This window comes from Mangifera indica, chromosome 9 (assembly GCF_011075055.1).
Source record: "Mangifera indica cultivar Alphonso chromosome 9, CATAS_Mindica_2.1, whole genome shotgun sequence".
Lineage (NCBI taxonomy): Eukaryota > Viridiplantae > Streptophyta > Magnoliopsida > Sapindales > Anacardiaceae > Mangifera > Mangifera indica.
The window spans coordinates 16,098,282-16,124,513 of NC_058145.1; the positions used below are offsets into that span (position 1 = coordinate 16,098,282).

At 44.5% G+C, this 26,232-nt stretch overlaps 1 protein-coding gene across 1 annotated transcript in view; it reads left to right on the forward strand.

Moving 5' to 3' along the window:
- The first annotated feature begins 701 nt into the window (after positions 1–701).
- LOC123225269 (protein TIC 40, chloroplastic-like) overlaps positions 702–26,232 on the forward strand; it is a 33,049-nt gene continuing 7,518 nt past the window's right edge. Inside the window, exons 1-7 of the mRNA XM_044649192.1 lie at positions 702–1,054; positions 1,134–1,242; positions 1,533–1,590; positions 1,703–1,720; positions 4,714–4,984; positions 5,623–5,723; positions 5,805–5,868. Coding sequence (XP_044505127.1) covers positions 841–1,054; positions 1,134–1,242; positions 1,533–1,590; positions 1,703–1,720; positions 4,714–4,984; positions 5,623–5,723; positions 5,805–5,868 — 835 coding nt within the window. The 5' untranslated portion in view covers positions 702–840. The remainder of the gene's footprint in view (positions 1,055–1,133; positions 1,243–1,532; positions 1,591–1,702; positions 1,721–4,713; positions 4,985–5,622; positions 5,724–5,804; positions 5,869–26,232) is intronic.

Sequence of the window (26,232 nt, forward strand, 5' to 3'; positions counted from 1 at the left end):
CAAATGGCATTCGCTATATTCGAAGAAACTATAATTAATAAATTAAAAAAAAAAAAAGGAAAAACAAACTAGGAAATGTTTGCCATTTCAATCGAGCGGTCCTGCTGAGGAATTTTAACGTAAATTAGATGGCCGCATGACTTTCCCCTTCGAACTTTAATGAACTGACATGTTATCTTTTCTATTTGAAAATTTTATTTCTCCAACCATTTACCAATTCTGTTAATAAAAAATCACTGATTAAAAGGATATAAATGTTATTTTACTAAATTTTTTTTAAAATTCTAATATGTAGGTAATTAAAAAAAAACCCATTTACTTTTTTTTTCTCATTTTCTGTATAAAATATGAAATAAATATAAATCAAACATGAGAAATTTTGATAGAAATAAAAGCATTAAATGGTTGAAAATTTATAGTTATAAAAGGCACCACTGAGTCCAAATCTATAGTCAATATAATGAATACAGTTAACAACATTTGGATTAGGAAATGGTAACTTCATCCTTAAATTAAGGTTTTCACTATATATTATTTTATATAAAAATGAATTTTTCGACCAAAATAGGTTAAAATCTATATATAAGGTCCATGGCCCGCACATATAGCAGGCCGTGCCGGGCTTGATATACTTGATGAAACCAATGAAAAAGCCCAATAATATTAGCCTATAATAACACCAAAACTACGCTCTACTGTCATGTCTTCGTTGAAGCCACAAAGACCGGAGAGGGAAACAATCTGTTCGTTTTCTCTATACTTATCATACTAGTGTAGCCAGTCTACTTCTCCCTCTCTTTGGTATATGTTTTTGGCGGTTATTTATAAGTTCGTGAAGCAATGGAAAATCTAAACATGGCATTGGTTTTGTCTGCGAGTCCGAAACTAGTGTTTAGTAACGCTGGTTTCAGGAACCCTGCCATAGAAATCTCCAGGCTCAGAAGAAACTCTTCCTTTGCTGTGCCCTTTACGCTTCAGTCTGCGAGAATTGGGGCCAGGACCTCTAGAATTTCTTTCTGTGCCCGTGCTGATCCTCGTCGAATCGCCCAAAATGGTGCATATTATTTATTATCTCCTTTACTCAATTTAATTGTGCGTTTTTGACGTGCTTATTTACTTTCCTTGAATGATAGGGAAAGTTGGAGCTGATGTTTTCGCCAATTTATCTTCTTCAACTGGTCAACATACTTCTTCAGTTGGCGTTAACCCGAATTTAACAGTGACACCACCATCATCGAGCATGTAATTCCGTTCATTTTTTGGGAAAGGTTTTCGTTTTATTATTAAAAAAAAAAAGCTATTAAATTGGATAGCCAACTTGGGTTTCTTTTTATTTTTTTCTTTAAAGAAACGTTTTTGGGATATTACAGGGCTTGAAGTTTTTCTGAAGAAGTATTTATAATTGCTTTTCTGGAAATTCTTTCCGGTGCTTTTAGCAGAAATCACTCGAATGCTTTTTACAAAGCACTTTTAAGGGCTATTTTTCGTTTTCTTTTATCTAGTTTAAAGTTTATTTGTTGATTTTTATGTAGAGGTTCGCCTCTGTTTTGGGTTGGAGTGGGTGTTGGTCTCTCAGCACTATTTTCATTTGTGAGTACAAGTGTTTGTTTGCCAAGTATCTTAAGTTCACTATTGAATTCATTTACCAGAATGCTTTTTTTATATCATATATTATATTTTAACCAGCTGAATGAAATTACAGGCCGCATCAAGATTGAAGGTGAGTGTTTCATTCGTTTGGAGTACAATAGCTATGTGAGTTATTTTAGTTTTGTTGAAGCAGCAGTTAAACTAGTTGATGAAGCACTGCAAATGACGGTTTTATAAATGACCTAAAAGATCATTCTGCCTAGACAAGGACACAAGTTGGTTTCTTAATAAATAGTTTATAACCGTGCTATAAGTTTGTGTTGGGATTTTTTGTTGCACTTGGTAGTTGCACTATGTGTTCTACCTATAAATCATGTGAATGATTAGACATGAGCTTCTAGAACTGGGTGTTGTGTTGATTATAGTTTCCTGTTTGTGGGATGCTCATTTTGTAAGCCTTTTGCTCAGTTAAAATTAGGATAATGCTAGGAAAGAAAATAATTAATATGAATATTATTGATCATGAGGATAATATTGATTATTAGTATAATATTTAATAGGATAATAATTGATATTTGGATTTTGAAGACTAGGATAGAATTTTAGGAGGTAAGAAGAATAAAAGAGAGGGAGAGAATTGTATAAGGTTTTGGGCAACCAATGGCGAATTGAGAGGCTATGACCTTGAGAGGAGTTGATAGCTTTTATTGCCAACATTTATTGAGAGTTTATGACCTTGGGAGGAGTTGATACCTTTTATTGCCAACATTGATTGTGTAGGTTTCTAACAAATTGGTATAAAAGCCATGAGATCTAGGTTAGGATTGGAAAATGATGGAGAATAGAGTAAATGTGGAAAAGATTTTGGAAGAAATGTAAAAATGAAAAAAATAGGTCACAAAATGACTCTAAAAATTTACCCATTTTTTTGGCTTGAGAACAATGTGGTTTTAAAAGGGTTTAGTAATGTTAAGATCAGGATGATAATTATTTAGGATATTTTTGTTTATTAGCATAATGTTAAGATTAGGAATTTAGGATAATAATTAATAAAGATTTTATTGATTATTAGGATAATAATTAATAGAATTATAATTGATATTTGAATTTTGAAGATTAGGATAAGATTTTTAGAAGATGAGAAGAATAAAAAGGGAATATTTTATAAGGTTTTGGGCAATCATTTGCTAATTGGGAGATTATGATTTTGGGAGGAGTTGACATCTTTTCTTGTCAATATTGATTGTGTAAGTTTCTGACATAAAAATATTCAAATTTGATAAGAACTTACATAAATCAAATATTGACAACAAGAGATGTCAGCTTCTCTCAAGGTTGTAGTCAACCAATCAGCCATTGACTACCCAAAACCTCGTACAATAATTTTCCCTCTCAATGTTACTCCTATTTTGTTCTTCTTATCTTTGAAAATCTATCTTTATACTTAAAATTTAAATATTGAGGATCATCCTAATAAATATTAATCGATATAATTCTAACCGATATTAATCAATATTATGGTAATAATCAATAATATATTAATTAATTATTATACTAATCCCAACATTGTTTGCCCGTTGGAAAACAACTTTGTCCTCAAGGTGGGAAAAAATGGAATATCCTTAATTTTTTTTTTTTGCACTCATTTTGCCACCAATATTTTTTTCATCTTCACATTTCTTCCTACCTAATTTGAAAAATCTTACTTATTTTGCCATTAGACCAATTGTTATTGGTGGGTGGAAAAGTCACCCCCATGATGTCCACCATCATCGGAAATGTCACTTTGACGTCGTATGCCCTAAGCCCAATCACATATTCTTCAAATCCTAACCTTGTGACCTTTTCCTCACTAGATATGATATCTTCCATTGTCAAGAACGCACCAAGAACTCCGGATTCAATCTTGATGTCATTATCTTCATTCTCAATCACCTCTCTTTTTATGACTTCCTCCTCAGATAGTGGCAGTGGCAATAGTGGTTGAGTCGTCTTCTTTCTCAATCACCGCTCTTTTTGCAACTTTTTCTTCAAACAACGGCGATAGTGGTTGTAGAAACAATCTTCCATTCCTTCAAGCACCCCTTCAATTCCTTAAATCCATTGACCAACACAACTTCTAGTTTCTCCTTCATTGGCTCCAAAATCTTCTCCATATCAACTCAACTCTTCATCCTTTTCCAATCCTAACCCAAATCTCATTGTTCCAATACCAATTTGATAGGAACTTACACAAATCAAATGTTGACAATAAGAGGTGTCCAACTCTTTCCAAGGCCTTAGCCTCTCAATCATCTCCTAAAATTCAATTATCAATTATCTTAATCAATATTAAGTAATATTACCCTAACCAATATTATTTTTATCAATATTAGTCAATATTGTTGAATTCAGATATAAACTTTTATTCTGAAATCTCATCATCAGATGGCAGCATCTGGTGGCTTGCACTTTGTTGATAATTCCTTGTTTATAATTATTTTCTTGAAGAGAGAATAAGATTAATCTTGGATTTGATTCTTGAATAATAGTCTTGCTGGATCTTTCACTCTTACAATTGTCCTTCTTGGGTAATTCTGTTTTAACTCTTTTAATATTTTCAATTAAAAAAAAAAAATTTCTTCATTATTATCTTTGCTTTAGTTATTTAATTTCCTTTTTTCTCTGATTCTGGAAGGTTCTCTTTGTTGGTTGGTAAGAAAGTGGTTCCCTTTCTTACTTCCAGTTAATGCATTTTATCACCTAAATAATCGTACCTGTGTAATATGTATGGTTTAGCTTATCCATGTGTCTCAGTTATTAGTTGTCTGCACTGGAAGAGTCTTGGTGTCTATAATTTTAAGTGGCATGGGCTTTAGAAGAGAGTTTTTGTTTTGAACTTTCCAGTCTGGCATAGCATGTCTGTGTTACACCTAGACACATGTAGGACATTCTCACACAGCTAGACAATTTTTTTTTTTTTGGATTGAGCACATAGAGAGTGAACTATAGGTCTTGTTCAAACAAGGGTTTTTTTTTTTTACTATGAGAATAATTCTAAGTTTATCTGTCTTTACTAGATCAATAGCTCATTTAGATAAAATTTTACTGTGCATGTCTTAATTTTTTTTGATTGCCTTTCAGCAATATGCAATGCAACAAGCTATGAAAACTATGATGAACCAAATGAATACTCAGAATAACCAATTTAGCAATGCTGCCTTTTCTCCGGGATCACCTTTTCCCTTTCCAACTTCGTCACCATCAGGGCCCAGTACACCTTTTACGCCTCCTTCTCAACCTTCAGTTACCGTTGATGTGCCTGCTACAAAAGTAGAAGCAGCTTCTGCTACTGTAGTAAAAAACGAAACAGAATTTAAGAGTGAAACAAAAGTGGAGGAACCAAAAAAATATGGTAGGGAAGGAGCTTGTGCTTTCCACTAACTTAAATTGTTTATCAATATATTATGCTTTGTGATCCTTGCAATATAAACATGCTTCTATGTCTTTTCCAAAGTGCTTTAAGGAACAGTCCTAGAGGAAGTTTTGTAATTTCTTATTCTGTTATATTCGCTTAGTTTTTGTTATGTGAATATCTGATCTATTTTGATAAATGAATTAGAATTTTGACCATTAGAGAGGTTAATATATATGATATGTTTCTAGTCTGAACCAGAAATTGGAAAATAATGTCCAAATACAATCAGTTTATTTTTCAGTGTTATTCATTTACATCCAAGAAAAGTGAAATTTTTGAAGTGAAAGAATTAATTTTTAAGCTTTTGATACATTTGGAAACTGTTGAATTTTTTGGGAGCTAGCTCTGACTTTTGTGTATAATGTGCACATGAGATGGTTGTTTACAAATATGGTTGCAATTTCTTAGGAGAAATGTAATGTTGATAAAAGTGTTGTGACTTATTGAAAGTGAATTTTTTTTTCTAACAGTAGCCATTCATTTGTTCAATGAGTCCCTAATATACTGCCATTTAGGATGCTTATGTGATTTTGATAGTTTCCTGTAAGAAATCCTTATGCATCTACTACTTGCAGCTTTTGTTGATGTTTCCCCAGATGACATCTTACAAAAAGGTCCTTTTGAAAACTTTGAAGATTCGGAAACTAGTTCATCTAAGGATTCTCAGTTCCAAGAAGTAAGTGTTGTTAGTTAGTTGTTTCTATAGGTTGTAGTTGGAATAATTTTTATGAGTTAAATTGTTTTGTAATTTATGTAGGTTGCACAAAATGGACCCACTTTCAAGCAGGGTGTAGGTGACTCTCCAGGGGCACAATCTACAAGTATGTTAATAGTGTTAATGATGTTGAGTACCTTCTTATTGAAGTGCATTTGTCTTTTTCTTTTTTTGCTTCTTGTAGCATTTTGTAAACTCACAATCTGCCTATTTTTTCCATATTATAATTTATGTACCTATGACTTTTATCATATAACATATAGTGTCTTAAGTGGGCAATTTTATTTTATTCTTCCTGAAAGGAATTAATTTAAAATTTTGCTGGTGACACTGACAGGTTTAGATATGTTATCTGAACATTTTGTGGTTATTCTAGGACATGTAGATTATTTAAATTATTAAAGCAAAAGTCATGATTTGATGATCTTATTGGTTTTGGCAATAAGTGTTTTCTGTTTATTTATGGTAGGCAGTTCCATGGAACATACATTCAAAGTGCTTGCTTGTTTCCTTTCACCTGATGATGTTTCTGGCAATTTCTTAGATGTTGTTTAATATGTTCCAAATTTATCATTGGCAATGTGATACGTACCTGGTATGCTCAGCCAGCACCCCTGGGTTAATCGTTGGCCAGGACCTCCCTGTGCAGGTGTATGCTCTCTCGCGCTGCAGAGACTTCCTCCTAAAGCAACCAGTTCCAGCAAGCCAGAATCTCACAAGACCAATCCACAATTTACTATGTAATCCAGTTAATAATTTAGCTAAGAGCAACAACAATCTCACAGTTTCAGAATGATTTGTATTAATTCAGAATGCTTCAATAAATGAAAACTGTTCTGCTACAGTGCTTAGTTCGTTTACATTAATTCTATTTTGACATGCAATCAAAACACAATACAAAAGTACAACACCAAGATCACTCTTCCGCAGCCATCCAAACCCCGAGAGGTTGGCCCCTTCCTTCTGCTCTCTTTCCTCTTAATTGCTTGCCCCCATTTTCCTTTCCTTCTCCCTTTTTATATCCTGCTCTCCATTGTTACTTTCCCGCTCTTGAGCTGCCACCTCAGCCTTAGGTGTTGTTATTGTACCTCTTGGCTTCTGATGCAAGATTGCTGCTTCCATTCTTAGCTGAGACTGATCTGCTAGTTCTGTTCCATCTTGCTGATCTCCCATGGCTTCATTTTGCTGGTCTTCAGTGGCTTCTCCTGAATTGCTGCTAACATTCCCTTTTCTGTTAGTTTTGTTCCTTACATAAACCCTCACCCTAACATTGCCTCGCCCATCCAAAGGCACCTTGTCCTCAAGGTGCAGATCGGGAAACAGGCGCCTGATATTAGTGTATGCTTCCCACGAATCCTCACATTCGGGTAAACCCCTCCAATGGATGAGCAGTTCCAGTAAGCCTTGGGAAGAATACCTGTAACTCAGGACCTCTTCAGGTTGCACTGCCAGCTCCATATCTTCGTTCAAGCAGCTGGGTAACGGTTGAGGCGGCACTATCGACCCTACTTGTTTTTTTAATTGCGAAACATGGAAAACAGGATGTATTTTGGCCGCTTCAGGTAGCCGTAACCTGTAAGCAACCTGCCCTATTTTTTCCAGTATTTCGTATGGTCCGTAGAAGCGTGGGCTAAGCTTCTCGTTTGGTCGAGATGCTAACGAACGGAAACGATAGGGCTGTATTTTCAAAAAAACTCGATCTCCGACCTGAAATTCAACCTCCCTTCTGTATTTGTCGGCTGTCCTCTTCATCCTCTCTTGGGCCTTATTCAGATGGTTCTTCAGTTCGTCCAGAATTTGATTTCTCTCCTGAATTAGGGCCGTCACTGCTTCTATCCTAGAGTCTTCGTCTGCCCACCTAAGTAAAGGGGGTGGATCCCTCCCATAAACCGCTCGGAACGGAGTCATCCCGGCTGAACTATGAAATGTCGTGTTGTACCAATACTCAGCCCACGGTAACCATCTCTGCCAGTTTTTAGGCTGCCCTCCACAGAAGCAACGAAGATATGTCTCGATGCTTCGGTTCACCACTTCAGTTTGCCCATCTGTCTGCGGATGGTAGGCTGAACTGAATTTCAGGGTGGTCCCTGCGGCTCTAAATAGTTCCTTCCAGAATATGCTCATAAAAACACGGTCCCGATCCGTTACGATGGTCCGAGGGAACCCGTGAAGGCGCACGATTTCCTGAATGAATAATTCAGCTATATCTTTGGCAGTGAATGGGTGTCGAACAGCCAGGAAATGCCCATATTTCGTTAGCCTGTCTACCACCACCAAGATCACATTCACCCCCCTCATTTTCGGAAGCCCTGTTATGAAGTCCATGGACAAGTCTTCCCACACATTCGAGGGAATCGGCAGAGGCTGCAGTAACCCCGCAGGGGAAGCTGCTTCATATTTCATTCGCTGACATACATCACATTCAGCCACAAACCTTCTAATGTCAGATTTCATGCCTTCCCAAAACAGAAGAGAAGTCAGCCTTTTATATGTTCGGAAGAATCCGGAGTGGCCTCCGTAGGATGAAGAATGAAAATCTGAAATTAATTGCTGAATGTACCTGGACCGCTTCGAAATAACTAACCTGCCACGATACATTAGAATACCTCCCTTCAAGGAATATCCAGGGAAGGCTGTGGATTTGCAAAGCAGCCCTTGAACAATTTTTTTAAGCTTCTCGTCCCCTGCTACTTCCTGCTGCACCCACTCGGATCCTTCAACCTGGAATGCTGAAACGGCTTGCAAGGTTCCCATGAATTTAGGATTACGTGACAGAGCATCAGCTGCTTTATTTTCGCATCCCGGCCTATAGATAATTTCGAAATCGTATCCCAGCATCTTCACCAGCCAACGTTGCTGATCAGGGCTTGTTATCTTCTGCTCCGTAAGAAATTTTAGGCTCCTCTGATCCGTTCGCACCTTGAACCGCCTACCCAGGAGGTAGTGTCGCCATTTCTGGAACGCCAGGACTATTGCCATCAGCTCTCGTTCGTATACGGATTTGTTTCTGTTCCTCATAGAAAGGGCCTTGCTGAGATAAGAGATGGGTCGTCCCCCTTGCATCAAAACGGCACCTATGCCGGATCCGGAGGCATCTGTTTCCACAATGAACTCCCGAGAAAAATCTGGAATTGCTAGAACTGGTACAGAAGTCATGGCAGTCTTGAGAGCTTCAAATGCTACTTCCGGTTCAGGCCCCCACTTGAATGCATTTTTCCTTAATAAGTTAGTTAAGGGCTCCGCAATTTTTCCGTAACCCTTTACGAACCTTCGGTAATATCCCGTCAATCCTAAAAATCCCCGCAGCTCCCTTAAGTCCCGTGGTGCCGGCCAGGCTTCCATGTCACTAATTTTCTGTGGGTCTGCCTTAACCCCTCCTTCAGATACAATATGTCCCAAATACTCAATCTGCCTCTGCCCAAACATACATTTCTTTTTATTCAAGACTAACTGATGTTTCCGTAAGATAAGCATTACCTGCCTCAGGTGTTCAATGTGGTCTGGAAGTCCCCCACTGTATATCAAGATATCGTCGAAGAAGACTAGAACGAACTTGCGTAAGAAGGGCCGAAAGATCTCATTCATTAAACCTTGGAAGGTAGCTGGCGCATTGGTTAATCCGAACGGCATCACTAGAAATTCGTAATGCCCTTCGTGTGTTCGGAAGGCAGTCTTCTCGATGTCTCCCTCCCGGATTCTGATTTGGTGGTACCCAGATTTGAGGTCCAGTTTACTGAATATTCTCGCACCCCCTAGCTCATCCAGAAGCTCCTCAATGGTGGGAATGGGAAATTTGTCAGGTACGGTGATCCGGTTCAAAGCCCGATAATCTACACAGAATCTCCATTCTCCGTCCTTCTTGCGTACTAAGATCACCGGACTCGAGAAGGGACTTACACTTGGCCGAATGACCCCTGCGGTGAGCATTTCTTGCACCATCCTTTCGATTTCATTCTTCTGATAGTAGGGGTAGCGGTAAGGGCGCAAATTGGGCGGTTGGGCTCCGTCTAGTATACGGATTGCGTGGTCCTGTTCTCTTTTAGGTGGGAGGTTCTGAGGTTCTCGGAATAACATTTCAAACTCCCTCAATAATTCAGTAATTTTCGGTTCATTAGCCCCTTCCCTCATTGGCGTGTGCTCCGAAAACGAATTCAGTTCCACCCAGAAGGCTTCCCCTTTTTTTCTGATAAGTTTGAACAGAGCCTTTAGTGTGGTCTCCACTCTCCGTAATGAAGACTTCCCCTTTAATTCTACCTTCCTGCCTTCCCATCTGAACTTCATGGTCTGGTTTCCCCAATTGATCTTGACTTCCCCTAAACTTTTAAGCCACTCCATCCCTAAAATGACATCCACCCCACCCAAACAGAAGGGAAGAAAATTTTGTCTGATACTAAGTTCTGAAAATATCAGCTGAAGGCCTTCACACCTCCCTATCCCAGAAACCTTCCTGTCATCGCCCAGCACCACCATGTATTTCGCCTTGCGTACTGGAATCTTGAGTTCGGCCACCAGTTTCTCGGAGATGAAATTGTGGGTTGCCCCACTGTCAATCAACGCTATCACCTTCCTCCCACCAATTTCCCCTACCAATTTCATAGTTTTAGGCGAATCCCCCCCAATCACCGAATTACTGTTTAGGTTTGCTTCGCCTGCGTCTTCTTCTTCTTCTGGAACGTCCTCCTCCATTGCGTCTCTCTCTACGTCGGATTCTTCTTCGGACACCATGAGTCTCAGCTGGCGAAATCGACAGCGATGGCCCGGAACGAACTTTTCGTCGCACCTGAAGCATAATCCCTTCTCCACCTTCGCACGAAATTCGGCTTCTGAAAGCCGTCGAAACGTATTGTCCCGCCGAGGAGAGAAAGATGATGTGCTGGAAGTGGTCGGAGGTCGGAAACGTGGGTCGTGGGGAGAGCTGGAGAGGGCTGTGGTTGCATCTGGTCGATTTTGAAAAGGGGGGCGTATATTAGATGTGTTGCGGGTCGGGCCTGAATTCGGGTCGGAGGTCGGGCCTGATACATTTTTGTTGGGCTGTTGGTGGTGAGTCGCGTAATTGGGCTTGCTGTTTGAGGCCTGTGTAGCTGGATGGGGGGAAATAAGTATTGGGCTGGGGTGTGAAAAGAAACCGGTTCGGGTGGTCTGGGCCATGGGTCGTGGGTACCCCTTACCGGGTCGCCCCAAATACTTCTCATCTATCACCATGTTCTTCTTCTCCACCTGGCGGGCGCGATTCATCAACTCCACGAGCGTCCGAGGGTGAAACATCTTCACCTCGGCTCTGATTTCCTCTGCTAGCCCGTTGATGAAGATCACCTTCATCGTCTCCTCGGATAACCCCTCGACTGCCGCCGATAACATTTCGAAGCGACTTCGAAATTCCTGCACCGTCCCTGCTTGACGGAGACCAAAGAGCTCCTCCTGAGCTGTGCGCTCATCAGTCGGAGGAAAACGCTCCAGAACTTCTCTCCTAAACTCTTCCCACCCGTTGAACGGTTGGTGCTTCTCTCTCCATTGCAACCAATGTAAGGCGTCTCCCTCCATACACACGCCTACCGCCGTCATCTTTTCCCGTTCCGTGAGGCGGTTCACCTGGAAGTATCGTTCGACCTTAGATACCCAGTCGAGAGTCTCTTCGCCATGGAACAGGGGTAGTTCCAGTCGCCTATACTGCCACTCCCTCCTATTTCCTGATGACATCTCCTCTACCTCCTCCACGACGTCCTCCGCTTGGTCCTGAGGAATCGCCGAATTCTCTCTCGTTGGTGGGGAATACGATGGCGACGGGTTTGTCTCCACCCTCACATTTTCCTCCCTCGCCCCTCTCTCTCTGTTGCCCCCTTCACGGCTCACCACTGACTCCCTCAACTCCCTCAGGTATTCCCTGATTGTTTCCATACTAGCTTCCACCCTTTCCATTCTTACATTCACGTCTCTCATTCCCGACCCTAACATTTCCATCTTCTCCTTGACGGTCGTCACCTCCGCCTCCAAGCCCTCCACTCTTGATTCCATTCTCGTCATGCTCTGATACCAGTTGATACGTACCTGGTATGCTCAGCCAGCACCCCTGGGTTAATCGTTGGCCAGGACCTCCCTGTGCAGGTGTATGCTCTCTCGCGCTGCAGAGACTTCCTCCTAAAGCAACCAGTTCCAGCAAGCCAGAATCTCACAAGACCAATCCACAATTTACTATGTAATCCAGTTAATAATTTAGCTAAGAGCAACAACAATCTCACAGTTTCAGAATGATTTGTATTAATTCAGAATGCTTCAATAAATGAAAACTGTTCTGCTACAGTGCTTAGTTCGTTTACATTAATTCTATTTTGACATGCAATCAAAACACAATACAAAAGTACAACACCAAGATCACTCTTCCGCAGCCATCCAAACCCCGAGAGGTTGGCCCCTTCCTTCTGCTCTCTTTCCTCTTAATTGCTTGCCCCCATTTTCCTTTCCTTCTCCCTTTTTATATCCTGCTCTCCATTGTTACTTTCCCGCTCTTGAGCTGCCACCTCAGCCTTAGGTGTTGTTATTGTACCTCTTGGCTTCTGATGCAAGATTGCTGCTTCCATTCTTAGCTGAGACTGATCTGCTAGTTCTGTTCCATCTTGCTGATCTCCCATGGCTTCATTTTGCTGGTCTTCAGTGGCTTCTCCTGAATTGCTGCTAACATTCCCTTTTCTGTTAGTTTTGTTCCTTACATAAACCCTCACCCTAACATTGCCTCGCCCATCCAAAGGCACCTTGTCCTCAAGGTGCAGATCGGGAAACAGGCGCCTGATATTAGTGTATGCTTCCCACGAATCCTCACATTCGGGTAAACCCCTCCAATGGATGAGCAGTTCCAGTAAGCCTTGGGAAGAATACCTGTAACTCAGGACCTCTTCAGGTTGCACTGCCAGCTCCATATCTTCGTTCAAGCAGCTGGGTAACGGTTGAGGCGGCACTATCGACCCTACTTGTTTTTTTAATTGCGAAACATGGAAAACAGGATGTATTTTGGCCGCTTCAGGTAGCCGTAACCTGTAAGCAACCTGCCCTATTTTTTCCAGTATTTCGTATGGTCCGTAGAAGCGTGGGCTAAGCTTCTCGTTTGGTCGAGATGCTAACGAACGGAAACGATAGGGCTGTATTTTCAAAAAAACTCGATCTCCGACCTGAAATTCAACCTCCCTTCTGTATTTGTCGGCTGTCCTCTTCATCCTCTCTTGGGCCTTATTCAGATGGTTCTTCAGTTCGTCCAGAATTTGATTTCTCTCCTGAATTAGGGCCGTCACTGCTTCTATCCTAGAGTCTTCGTCTGCCCACCTAAGTAAAGGGGGTGGATCCCTCCCATAAACCGCTCGGAACGGAGTCATCCCGGCTGAACTATGAAATGTCGTGTTGTACCAATACTCAGCCCACGGTAACCATCTCTGCCAGTTTTTAGGCTGCCCTCCACAGAAGCAACGAAGATATGTCTCGATGCTTCGGTTCACCACTTCAGTTTGCCCATCTGTCTGCGGATGGTAGGCTGAACTGAATTTCAGGGTGGTCCCTGCGGCTCTAAATAGTTCCTTCCAGAATATGCTCATAAAAACACGGTCCCGATCCGTTACGATGGTCCGAGGGAACCCGTGAAGGCGCACGATTTCCTGAATGAATAATTCAGCTATATCTTTGGCAGTGAATGGGTGTCGAACAGCCAGGAAATGCCCATATTTCGTTAGCCTGTCTACCACCACCAAGATCACATTCACCCCCCTCATTTTCGGAAGCCCTGTTATGAAGTCCATGGACAAGTCTTCCCACACATTCGAGGGAATCGGCAGAGGCTGCAGTAACCCCGCAGGGGAAGCTGCTTCATATTTCATTCGCTGACATACATCACATTCAGCCACAAACCTTCTAATGTCAGATTTCATGCCTTCCCAAAACAGAAGAGAAGTCAGCCTTTTATATGTTCGGAAGAATCCGGAGTGGCCTCCGTAGGATGAAGAATGAAAATCTGAAATTAATTGCTGAATGTACCTGGACCGCTTCGAAATAACTAACCTGCCACGATACATTAGAATACCTCCCTTCAAGGAATATCCAGGGAAGGCTGTGGATTTGCAAAGCAGCCCTTGAACAATTTTTTTAAGCTTCTCGTCCCCTGCTACTTCCTGCTGCACCCACTCGGATCCTTCAACCTGGAATGCTGAAACGGCTTGCAAGGTTCCCATGAATTTAGGATTACGTGACAGAGCATCAGCTGCTTTATTTTCGCATCCCGGCCTATAGATAATTTCGAAATCGTATCCCAGCATCTTCACCAGCCAACGTTGCTGATCAGGGCTTGTTATCTTCTGCTCCGTAAGAAATTTTAGGCTCCTCTGATCCGTTCGCACCTTGAACCGCCTACCCAGGAGGTAGTGTCGCCATTTCTGGAACGCCAGGACTATTGCCATCAGCTCTCGTTCGTATACGGATTTGTTTCTGTTCCTCATAGAAAGGGCCTTGCTGAGATAAGAGATGGGTCGTCCCCCTTGCATCAAAACGGCACCTATGCCGGATCCGGAGGCATCTGTTTCCACAATGAACTCCCGAGAAAAATCTGGAATTGCTAGAACTGGTACAGAAGTCATGGCAGTCTTGAGAGCTTCAAATGCTACTTCCGGTTCAGGCCCCCACTTGAATGCATTTTTCCTTAATAAGTTAGTTAAGGGCTCCGCAATTTTTCCGTAACCCTTTACGAACCTTCGGTAATATCCCGTCAATCCTAAAAATCCCCGCAGCTCCCTTAAGTCCCGTGGTGCCGGCCAGGCTTCCATGTCACTAATTTTCTGTGGGTCTGCCTTAACCCCTCCTTCAGATACAATATGTCCCAAATACTCAATCTGCCTCTGCCCAAACATACATTTCTTTTTATTCAAGACTAACTGATGTTTCCGTAAGATAAGCATTACCTGCCTCAGGTGTTCAATGTGGTCTGGAAGTCCCCCACTGTATATCAAGATATCGTCGAAGAAGACTAGAACGAACTTGCGTAAGAAGGGCCGAAAGATCTCATTCATTAAACCTTGGAAGGTAGCTGGCGCATTGGTTAATCCGAACGGCATCACTAGAAATTCGTAATGCCCTTCGTGTGTTCGGAAGGCAGTCTTCTCGATGTCTCCCTCCCGGATTCTGATTTGGTGGTACCCAGATTTGAGGTCCAGTTTACTGAATATTCTCGCACCCCCTAGCTCATCCAGAAGCTCCTCAATGGTGGGAATGGGAAATTTGTCAGGTACGGTGATCCGGTTCAAAGCCCGATAATCTACACAGAATCTCCATTCTCCGTCCTTCTTGCGTACTAAGATCACCGGACTCGAGAAGGGACTTACACTTGGCCGAATGACCCCTGCGGTGAGCATTTCTTGCACCATCCTTTCGATTTCATTCTTCTGATAGTAGGGGTAGCGGTAAGGGCGCAAATTGGGCGGTTGGGCTCCGTCTAGTATACGGATTGCGTGGTCCTGTTCTCTTTTAGGTGGGAGGTTCTGAGGTTCTCGGAATAACATTTCAAACTCCCTCAATAATTCAGTAATTTTCGGTTCATTAGCCCCTTCCCTCATTGGCGTGTGCTCCGAAAACGAATTCAGTTCCACCCAGAAGGCTTCCCCTTTTTTTCTGATAAGTTTGAACAGAGCCTTTAGTGTGGTCTCCACTCTCCGTAATGAAGACTTCCCCTTTAATTCTACCTTCCTGCCTTCCCATCTGAACTTCATGGTCTGGTTTCCCCAATTGATCTTGACTTCCCCTAAACTTTTAAGCCACTCCATCCCTAAAATGACATCCACCCCACCCAAACAGAAGGGAAGAAAATTTTGTCTGATACTAAGTTCTGGAAATATCAGCTGAAGGCCTTCACACCTCCCTATCCCAGAAACCTTCCTGTCATCGCCCAGCACCACCATGTATTTCGCCTTGCGTACTGGAATCTTGAGTTCGGCCACCAGTTTCTCGGAGATGAAATTGTGGGTTGCCCCACTGTCAATCAACGCTATCACCTTCCTCCCACCAATTTCCCCTACCAATTTCATAGTTTTAGGCGAATCCCCCCCAATCACCGAATTACTGTTTAGGTTTGCTTCGCCTGCGTCTTCTTCTTCTTCTGGAACGTCCTCCTCCATTGCGTCTCTCTCTACGTCGGATTCTTCTTCGGACACCATGAGTCTCAGCTGGCGAAATCGACAGCGATGGCCCGGAACGAACTTTTCGTCGCACCTGAAGCATAATCCCTTCTCCACCTTCGCACGAAATTCGGCTTCTGAAAGCCGTCGAAACGTATTGTCCCGCCGAGGAGAGAAAGATGATGTGCTGGAAGTGGTCGGAGGTCGGAAACGTGGGTCGTGGGGAGAGCTGGAGAGGGCTGTGGTTGCATCTGGTCGATTTTGAAAAGGGGGGCGTATATTAGATGTGTTGCGGGTCGGGCCTGAATTCGGGTCGGAGGTCGGGCCTGATACATTTTTGTTGGGCTGTTGGTGGTGAGTCGCGTAATTGGGCTTGCTGTTTGAGGCCTGTGTAGCTGGATGGGGGGAAATAAGTATTGGGCTGGGGTGTGAAAAGAAACCGGTTCGGGTGGTCTGGGCCATGGGTCGTGGGTACCCCTTACCGGGTCGCCCCAAATACTTCTCATCTATCACCATGTTCTTCTTCTCCACCTGGCGGGCGCGATTCATCAACTCCACGAGCGTCCGAGGGTGAAACATCTTCACCTCGGCTCTGATTTCCTCTGCTAGCCCGTTGATGAAGATCACCTTCATCGTCTCCTCGGATAACCCCTCGACTGCCGCCGATAACATTTCGAAGCGACTTCGAAATTCCTGCACCGTCCCTGCTTGACGGAGACCAAAGAGCTCCTCCTGAGCTGTGCGCTCATCAGTCGGAGGAAAACGCTCCAGAACTTCTCTCCTAAACTCTTCCCACCCGTTGAACGGTTGGTGCTTCTCTCTCCATTGCAACCAATGTAAGGCGTCTCCCTCCATACACACGCCTACCGCCGTCATCTTTTCCCGTTCCGTGAGGCGGTTCACCTGGAAGTATCGTTCGACCTTAGATACCCAGTCGAGAGTCTCTTCGCCATGGAACAGGGGTAGTTCCAGTCGCCTATACTGCCACTCCCTCCTATTTCCTGATGACATCTCCTCTACCTCCTCCACGACGTCCTCCGCTTGGTCCTGAGGAATCGCCGAATTCTCTCTCGTTGGTGGGGAATACGATGGCGACGGGTTTGTCTCCACCCTCACATTTTCCTCCCTCGCCCCTCTCTCTCTGTTGCCCCCTTCACGGCTCACCACTGACTCCCTCAACTCCCTCAGGTATTCCCTGATTGTTTCCATACTAGCTTCCACCCTTTCCATTCTTACATTCACGTCTCTCATTCCCGACCCTAACATTTCCATCTTCTCCTTGACGGTCGTCACCTCCGCCTCCAAGCCCTCCACTCTTGATTCCATTCTCGTCATGCTCTGATACCAGTTGATACGTACCTGGTATGCTCAGCCAGCACCCCTGGGTTAATCGTTGGCCAGGACCTCCCTGTGCAGGTGTATGCTCTCTCGCGCTGCAGAGACTTCCTCCTAAAGCAACCAGTTCCAGCAAGCCAGAATCTCACAAGACCAATCCACAATTTACTATGTAATCCAGTTAATAATTTAGCTAAGAGCAACAACAATCTCACAGTTTCAGAATGATTTGTATTAATTCAGAATGCTTCAATAAATGAAAACTGTTCTGCTACAGTGCTTAGTTCGTTTACATTAATTCTATTTTGACATGCAATCAAAACACAATACAAAAGTACAACACCAAGATCACTCTTCCGCAGCCATCCAAACCCCGAGAGGTTGGCCCCTTCCTTCTGCTCTCTTTCCTCTTAATTGCTTGCCCCCATTTTCCTTTCCTTCTCCCTTTTTATATCCTGCTCTCCATTGTTACTTTCCCGCTCTTGAGCTGCCACCTCAGCCTTAGGTGTTGTTATTGTACCTCTTGGCTTCTGATGCAAGATTGCTGCTTCCATTCTTAGCTGAGACTGATCTGCTAGTTCTGTTCCATCTTGCTGATCTCCCATGGCTTCATTTTGCTGGTCTTCAGTGGCTTCTCCTGAATTGCTGCTAACATTCCCTTTTCTGTTAGTTTTGTTCCTTACATAAACCCTCACCCTAACATTGCCTCGCCCATCCAAAGGCACCTTGTCCTCAAGGTGCAGATCGGGAAACAGGCGCCTGATATTAGTGTATGCTTCCCACGAATCCTCACATTCGGGTAAACCCCTCCAATGGATGAGCAGTTCCAGTAAGCCTTGGGAAGAATACCTGTAACTCAGGACCTCTTCAGGTTGCACTGCCAGCTCCATATCTTCGTTCAAGCAGCTGGGTAACGGTTGAGGCGGCACTATCGACCCTACTTGTTTTTTTAATTGCGAAACATGGAAAACAGGATGTATTTTGGCCGCTTCAGGTAGCCGTAACCTGTAAGCAACCTGCCCTATTTTTTCCAGTATTTCGTATGGTCCGTAGAAGCGTGGGCTAAGCTTCTCGTTTGGTCGAGATGCTAACGAACGGAAACGATAGGGCTGTATTTTCAAAAAAACTCGATCTCCGACCTGAAATTCAACCTCCCTTCTGTATTTGTCGGCTGTCCTCTTCATCCTCTCTTGGGCCTTATTCAGATGGTTCTTCAGTTCGTCCAGAATTTGATTTCTCTCCTGAATTAGGGCCGTCACTGCTTCTATCCTAGAGTCTTCGTCTGCCCACCTAAGTAAAGGGGGTGGATCCCTCCCATAAACCGCTCGGAACGGAGTCATCCCGGCTGAACTATGAAATGTCGTGTTGTACCAATACTCAGCCCACGGTAACCATCTCTGCCAGTTTTTAGGCTGCCCTCCACAGAAGCAACGAAGATATGTCTCGATGCTTCGGTTCACCACTTCAGTTTGCCCATCTGTCTGCGGATGGTAGGCTGAACTGAATTTCAGGGTGGTCCCTGCGGCTCTAAATAGTTCCTTCCAGAATATGCTCATAAAAACACGGTCCCGATCCGTTACGATGGTCCGAGGGAACCCGTGAAGGCGCACGATTTCCTGAATGAATAATTCAGCTATATCTTTGGCAGTGAATGGGTGTCGAACAGCCAGGAAATGCCCATATTTCGTTAGCCTGTCTACCACCACCAAGATCACATTCACCCCCCTCATTTTCGGAAGCCCTGTTATGAAGTCCATGGACAAGTCTTCCCACACATTCGAGGGAATCGGCAGAGGCTGCAGTAACCCCGCAGGGGAAGCTGCTTCATATTTCATTCGCTGACATACATCACATTCAGCCACAAACCTTCTAATGTCAGATTTCATGCCTTCCCAAAACAGAAGAGAAGTCAGCCTTTTATATGTTCGGAAGAATCCGGAGTGGCCTCCGTAGGATGAAGAATGAAAATCTGAAATTAATTGCTGAATGTACCTGGACCGCTTCGAAATAACTAACCTGCCACGATACATTAGAATACCTCCCTTCAAGGAATATCCAGGGAAGGCTGTGGATTTGCAAAGCAGCCCTTGAACAATTTTTTTAAGCTTCTCGTCCCCTGCTACTTCCTGCTGCACCCACTCGGATCCTTCAACCTGGAATGCTGAAACGGCTTGCAAGGTTCCCATGAATTTAGGATTACGTGACAGAGCATCAGCTGCTTTATTTTCGCATCCCGGCCTATAGATAATTTCGAAATCGTATCCCAGCATCTTCACCAGCCAACGTTGCTGATCAGGGCTTGTTATCTTCTGCTCCGTAAGAAATTTTAGGCTCCTCTGATCCGTTCGCACCTTGAACCGCCTACCCAGGAGGTAGTGTCGCCATTTCTGGAACGCCAGGACTATTGCCATCAGCTCTCGTTCGTATACGGATTTGTTTCTGTTCCTCATAGAAAGGGCCTTGCTGAGATAAGAGATGGGTCGTCCCCCTTGCATCAAAACGGCACCTATGCCGGATCCGGAGGCATCTGTTTCCACAATGAACTCCCGAGAAAAATCTGGAATTGCTAGAACTGGTACAGAAGTCATGGCAGTCTTGAGAGCTTCAAATGCTACTTCCGGTTCAGGCCCCCACTTGAATGCATTTTTCCTTAATAAGTTAGTTAAGGGCTCCGCAATTTTTCCGTAACCCTTTACGAACCTTCGGTAATATCCCGTCAATCCTAAAAATCCCCGCAGCTCCCTTAAGTCCCGTGGTGCCGGCCAGGCTTCCATGTCACTAATTTTCTGTGGGTCTGCCTTAACCCCTCCTTCAGATACAATATGTCCCAAATACTCAATCTGCCTCTGCCCAAACATACATTTCTTTTTATTCAAGACTAACTGATGTTTCCGTAAGATAAGCATTACCTGCCTCAGGTGTTCAATGTGGTCTGGAAGTCCCCCACTGTATATCAAGATATCGTCGAAGAAGACTAGAACGAACTTGCGTAAGAAGGGCCGAAAGATCTCATTCATTAAACCTTGGAAGGTAGCTGGCGCATTGGTTAATCCGAACGGCATCACTAGAAATTCGTAATGCCCTTCGTGTGTTCGGAAGGCAGTCTTCTCGATGTCTCCCTCCCGGATTCTGATTTGGTGGTACCCAGATTTGAGGTCCAGTTTACTGAATATTCTCGCACCCCCTAGCTCATCCAGAAGCTCCTCAATGGTGGGAATGGGAAATTTGTCAGGTACGGTGATCCGGTTCAAAGCCCGATAATCTACACAGAATCTCCATTCTCCGTCCTTCTTGCGTACTAAGATCACCGGACTCGAGAAGGGACTTACACTTGGCCGAATGACCCCTGCGGTGAGCATTTCTTGCACCATCCTTTCGATTTCATTCTTCTGATAGTAGGGGTAGCGGTAAGGGCGCAAATTGGGCGGTTGGGCTCCGTCTAGTATACGGATTGCGTGGTCCTGTTCTCTTTTAGGTGGGAGGTTCTGAGGTTCTCGGAATAACATTTCAAACTCCCTCAATAATTCAGTAATTTTCGGTTCATTAGCCCCTTCCCTCATTGGCGTGTGCTCCGAAAACGAATTCAGTTCCACCCAGAAGGCTTCCCCTTTTTTTCTGATAAGTTTGAACAGAGCCTTTAGTGTGGTCTCCACTCTCCGTAATGAAGACTTCCCCTTTAATTCTACCTTCCTGCCTTCCCATCTGAACTTCATGGTCTGGTTTCCCCAATTGATCTTGACTTCCCCTAAACTTTTAAGCCACTCCATCCCTAAAATGACATCCACCCCACCCAAACAGAAGGGAAGAAAATTTTGTCTGATACTAAGTTCTGGAAATATCAGCTGAAGGCCTTCACACCTCCCTATCCCAGAAACCTTCCTGTCATCGCCCAGCACCACCATGTATTTCGCCTTGCGTACTGGAATCTTGAGTTCGGCCACCAGTTTCTCGGAGATGAAATTGTGGGTTGCCCCACTGTCAATCAACGCTATCACCTTCCTCCCACCAATTTCCCCTACCAATTTCATAGTTTTAGGCGAATCCCCCCCAATCACCGAATTACTGTTTAGGTTTGCTTCGCCTGCGTCTTCTTCTTCTTCTGGAACGTCCTCCTCCATTGCGTCTCTCTCTACGTCGGATTCTTCTTCGGACACCATGAGTCTCAGCTGGCGAAATCGACAGCGATGGCCCGGAACGAACTTTTCGTCGCACCTGAAGCATAATCCCTTCTCCACCTTCGCACGAAATTCGGCTTCTGAAAGCCGTCGAAACGTATTGTCCCGCCGAGGAGAGAAAGATGATGTGCTGGAAGTGGTCGGAGGTCGGAAACGTGGGTCGTGGGGAGAGCTGGAGAGGGCTGTGGTTGCATCTGGTCGATTTTGAAAAGGGGGGCGTATATTAGATGTGTTGCGGGTCGGGCCTGAATTCGGGTCGGAGGTCGGGCCTGATACATTTTTGTTGGGCTGTTGGTGGTGAGTCGCGTAATTGGGCTTGCTGTTTGAGGCCTGTGTAGCTGGATGGGGGGAAATAAGTATTGGGCTGGGGTGTGAAAAGAAACCGGTTCGGGTGGTCTGGGCCATGGGTCGTGGGTACCCCTTACCGGGTCGCCCCAAATACTTCTCATCTATCACCATGTTCTTCTTCTCCACCTGGCGGGCGCGATTCATCAACTCCACGAGCGTCCGAGGGTGAAACATCTTCACCTCGGCTCTGATTTCCTCTGCTAGCCCGTTGATGAAGATCACCTTCATCGTCTCCTCGGATAACCCCTCGACTGCCGCCGATAACATTTCGAAGCGACTTCGAAATTCCTGCACCGTCCCTGCTTGACGGAGACCAAAGAGCTCCTCCTGAGCTGTGCGCTCATCAGTCGGAGGAAAACGCTCCAGAACTTCTCTCCTAAACTCTTCCCACCCGTTGAACGGTTGGTGCTTCTCTCTCCATTGCAACCAATGTAAGGCGTCTCCCTCCATACACACGCCTACCGCCGTCATCTTTTCCCGTTCCGTGAGGCGGTTCACCTGGAAGTATCGTTCGACCTTAGATACCCAGTCGAGAGTCTCTTCGCCATGGAACAGGGGTAGTTCCAGTCGCCTATACTGCCACTCCCTCCTATTTCCTGATGACATCTCCTCTACCTCCTCCACGACGTCCTCCGCTTGGTCCTGAGGAATCGCCGAATTCTCTCTCGTTGGTGGGGAATACGATGGCGACGGGTTTGTCTCCACCCTCACATTTTCCTCCCTCGCCCCTCTCTCTCTGTTGCCCCCTTCACGGCTCACCACTGACTCCCTCAACTCCCTCAGGTATTCCCTGATTGTTTCCATACTAGCTTCCACCCTTTCCATTCTTACATTCACGTCTCTCATTCCCGACCCTAACATTTCCATCTTCTCCTTGACGGTCGTCACCTCCGCCTCCAAGCCCTCCACTCTTGATTCCATTCTCGTCATGCTCTGATACCAGTTGATACGTACCTGGTATGCTCAGCCAGCACCCCTGGGTTAATCGTTGGCCAGGACCTCCCTGTGCAGGTGTATGCTCTCTCGCGCTGCAGAGACTTCCTCCTAAAGCAACCAGTTCCAGCAAGCCAGAATCTCACAAGACCAATCCACAATTTACTATGTAATCCAGTTAATAATTTAGCTAAGAGCAACAACAATCTCACAGTTTCAGAATGATTTGTATTAATTCAGAATGCTTCAATAAATGAAAACTGTTCTGCTACAGTGCTTAGTTCGTTTACATTAATTCTATTTTGACATGCAATCAAAACACAATACAAAAGTACAACACCAAGATCACTCTTCCGCAGCCATCCAAACCCCGAGAGGTTGGCCCCTTCCTTCTGCTCTCTTTCCTCTTAATTGCTTGCCCCCATTTTCCTTTCCTTCTCCCTTTTTATATCCTGCTCTCCATTGTTACTTTCCCGCTCTTGAGCTGCCACCTCAGCCTTAGGTGTTGTTATTGTACCTCTTGGCTTCTGATGCAAGATTGCTGCTTCCATTCTTAGCTGAGACTGATCTGCTAGTTCTGTTCCATCTTGCTGATCTCCCATGGCTTCATTTTGCTGGTCTTCAGTGGCTTCTCCTGAATTGCTGCTAACATTCCCTTTTCTGTTAGTTTTGTTCCTTACATAAACCCTCACCCTAACATTGCCTCGCCCATCCAAAGGCACCTTGTCCTCAAGGTGCAGATCGGGAAACAGGCGCCTGATATTAGTGTATGCTTCCCACGAATCCTCACATTCGGGTAAACCCCTCCAATGGATGAGCAGTTCCAGTAAGCCTTGGGAAGAATACCTGTAACTCAGGACCTCTTCAGGTTGCACTGCCAGCTCCATATCTTCGTTCAAGCAGCTGGGTAACGGTTGAGGCGGCACTATCGACCCTACTTGTTTTTTTAATTGCGAAACATGGAAAACAGGATGTATTTTGGCCGCTTCAGGTAGCCGTAACCTGTAAGCAACCTGCCCTATTTTTTCCAGTATTTCGTATGGTCCGTAGAAGCGTGGGCTAAGCTTCTCGTTTGGTCGAGATGCTAACGAACGGAAACGATAGGGCTGTATTTTCAAAAAAACTCGATCTCCGACCTGAAATTCAACCTCCCTTCTGTATTTGTCGGCTGTCCTCTTCATCCTCTCTTGGGCCTTATTCAGATGGTTCTTCAGTTCGTCCAGAATTTGATTTCTCTCCTGAATTAGGGCCGTCACTGCTTCTATCCTAGAGTCTTCGTCTGCCCACCTAAGTAAAGGGGGTGGATCCCTCCCATAAACCGCTCGGAACGGAGTCATCCCGGCTGAACTATGAAATGTCGTGTTGTACCAATACTCAGCCCACGGTAACCATCTCTGCCAGTTTTTAGGCTGCCCTCCACAGAAGCAACGAAGATATGTCTCGATGCTTCGGTTCACCACTTCAGTTTGCCCATCTGTCTGCGGATGGTAGGCTGAACTGAATTTCAGGGTGGTCCCTGCGGCTCTAAATAGTTCCTTCCAGAATATGCTCATAAAAACACGGTCCCGATCCGTTACGATGGTCCGAGGGAACCCGTGAAGGCGCACGATTTCCTGAATGAATAATTCAGCTATATCTTTGGCAGTGAATGGGTGTCGAACAGCCAGGAAATGCCCATATTTCGTTAGCCTGTCTACCACCACCAAGATCACATTCACCCCCCTCATTTTCGGAAGCCCTGTTATGAAGTCCATGGACAAGTCTTCCCACACATTCGAGGGAATCGGCAGAGGCTGCAGTAACCCCGCAGGGGAAGCTGCTTCATATTTCATTCGCTGACATACATCACATTCAGCCACAAACCTTCTAATGTCAGATTTCATGCCTTCCCAAAACAGAAGAGAAGTCAGCCTTTTATATGTTCGGAAGAATCCGGAGTGGCCTCCGTAGGATGAAGAATGAAAATCTGAAATTAATTGCTGAATGTACCTGGACCGCTTCGAAATAACTAACCTGCCACGATACATTAGAATACCTCCCTTCAAGGAATATCCAGGGAAGGCTGTGGATTTGCAAAGCAGCCCTTGAACAATTTTTTTAAGCTTCTCGTCCCCTGCTACTTCCTGCTGCACCCACTCGGATCCTTCAACCTGGAATGCTGAAACGGCTTGCAAGGTTCCCATGAATTTAGGATTACGTGACAGAGCATCAGCTGCTTTATTTTCGCATCCCGGCCTATAGATAATTTCGAAATCGTATCCCAGCATCTTCACCAGCCAACGTTGCTGATCAGGGCTTGTTATCTTCTGCTCCGTAAGAAATTTTAGGCTCCTCTGATCCGTTCGCACCTTGAACCGCCTACCCAGGAGGTAGTGTCGCCATTTCTGGAACGCCAGGACTATTGCCATCAGCTCTCGTTCGTATACGGATTTGTTTCTGTTCCTCATAGAAAGGGCCTTGCTGAGATAAGAGATGGGTCGTCCCCCTTGCATCAAAACGGCACCTATGCCGGATCCGGAGGCATCTGTTTCCACAATGAACTCCCGAGAAAAATCTGGAATTGCTAGAACTGGTACAGAAGTCATGGCAGTCTTGAGAGCTTCAAATGCTACTTCCGGTTCAGGCCCCCACTTGAATGCATTTTTCCTTAATAAGTTAGTTAAGGGCTCCGCAATTTTTCCGTAACCCTTTACGAACCTTCGGTAATATCCCGTCAATCCTAAAAATCCCCGCAGCTCCCTTAAGTCCCGTGGTGCCGGCCAGGCTTCCATGTCACTAATTTTCTGTGGGTCTGCCTTAACCCCTCCTTCAGATACAATATGTCCCAAATACTCAATCTGCCTCTGCCCAAACATACATTTCTTTTTATTCAAGACTAACTGATGTTTCCGTAAGATAAGCATTACCTGCCTCAGGTGTTCAATGTGGTCTGGAAGTCCCCCACTGTATATCAAGATATCGTCGAAGAAGACTAGAACGAACTTGCGTAAGAAGGGCCGAAAGATCTCATTCATTAAACCTTGGAAGGTAGCTGGCGCATTGGTTAATCCGAACGGCATCACTAGAAATTCGTAATGCCCTTCGTGTGTTCGGAAGGCAGTCTTCTCGATGTCTCCCTCCCGGATTCTGATTTGGTGGTACCCAGATTTGAGGTCCAGTTTACTGAATATTCTCGCACCCCCTAGCTCATCCAGAAGCTCCTCAATGGTGGGAATGGGAAATTTGTCAGGTACGGTGATCCGGTTCAAAGCCCGATAATCTACACAGAATCTCCATTCTCCGTCCTTCTTGCGTACTAAGATCACCGGACTCGAGAAGGGACTTACACTTGGCCGAATGACCCCTGCGGTGAGCATTTCTTGCACCATCCTTTCGATTTCATTCTTCTGATAGTAGGGGTAGCGGTAAGGGCGCAAATTGGGCGGTTGGGCTCCGTCTAGTATACGGATTGCGTGGTCCTGTTCTCTTTTAGGTGGGAGGTTCTGAGGTTCTCGGAATAACATTTCAAACTCCCTCAATAATTCAGTAATTTTCGGTTCA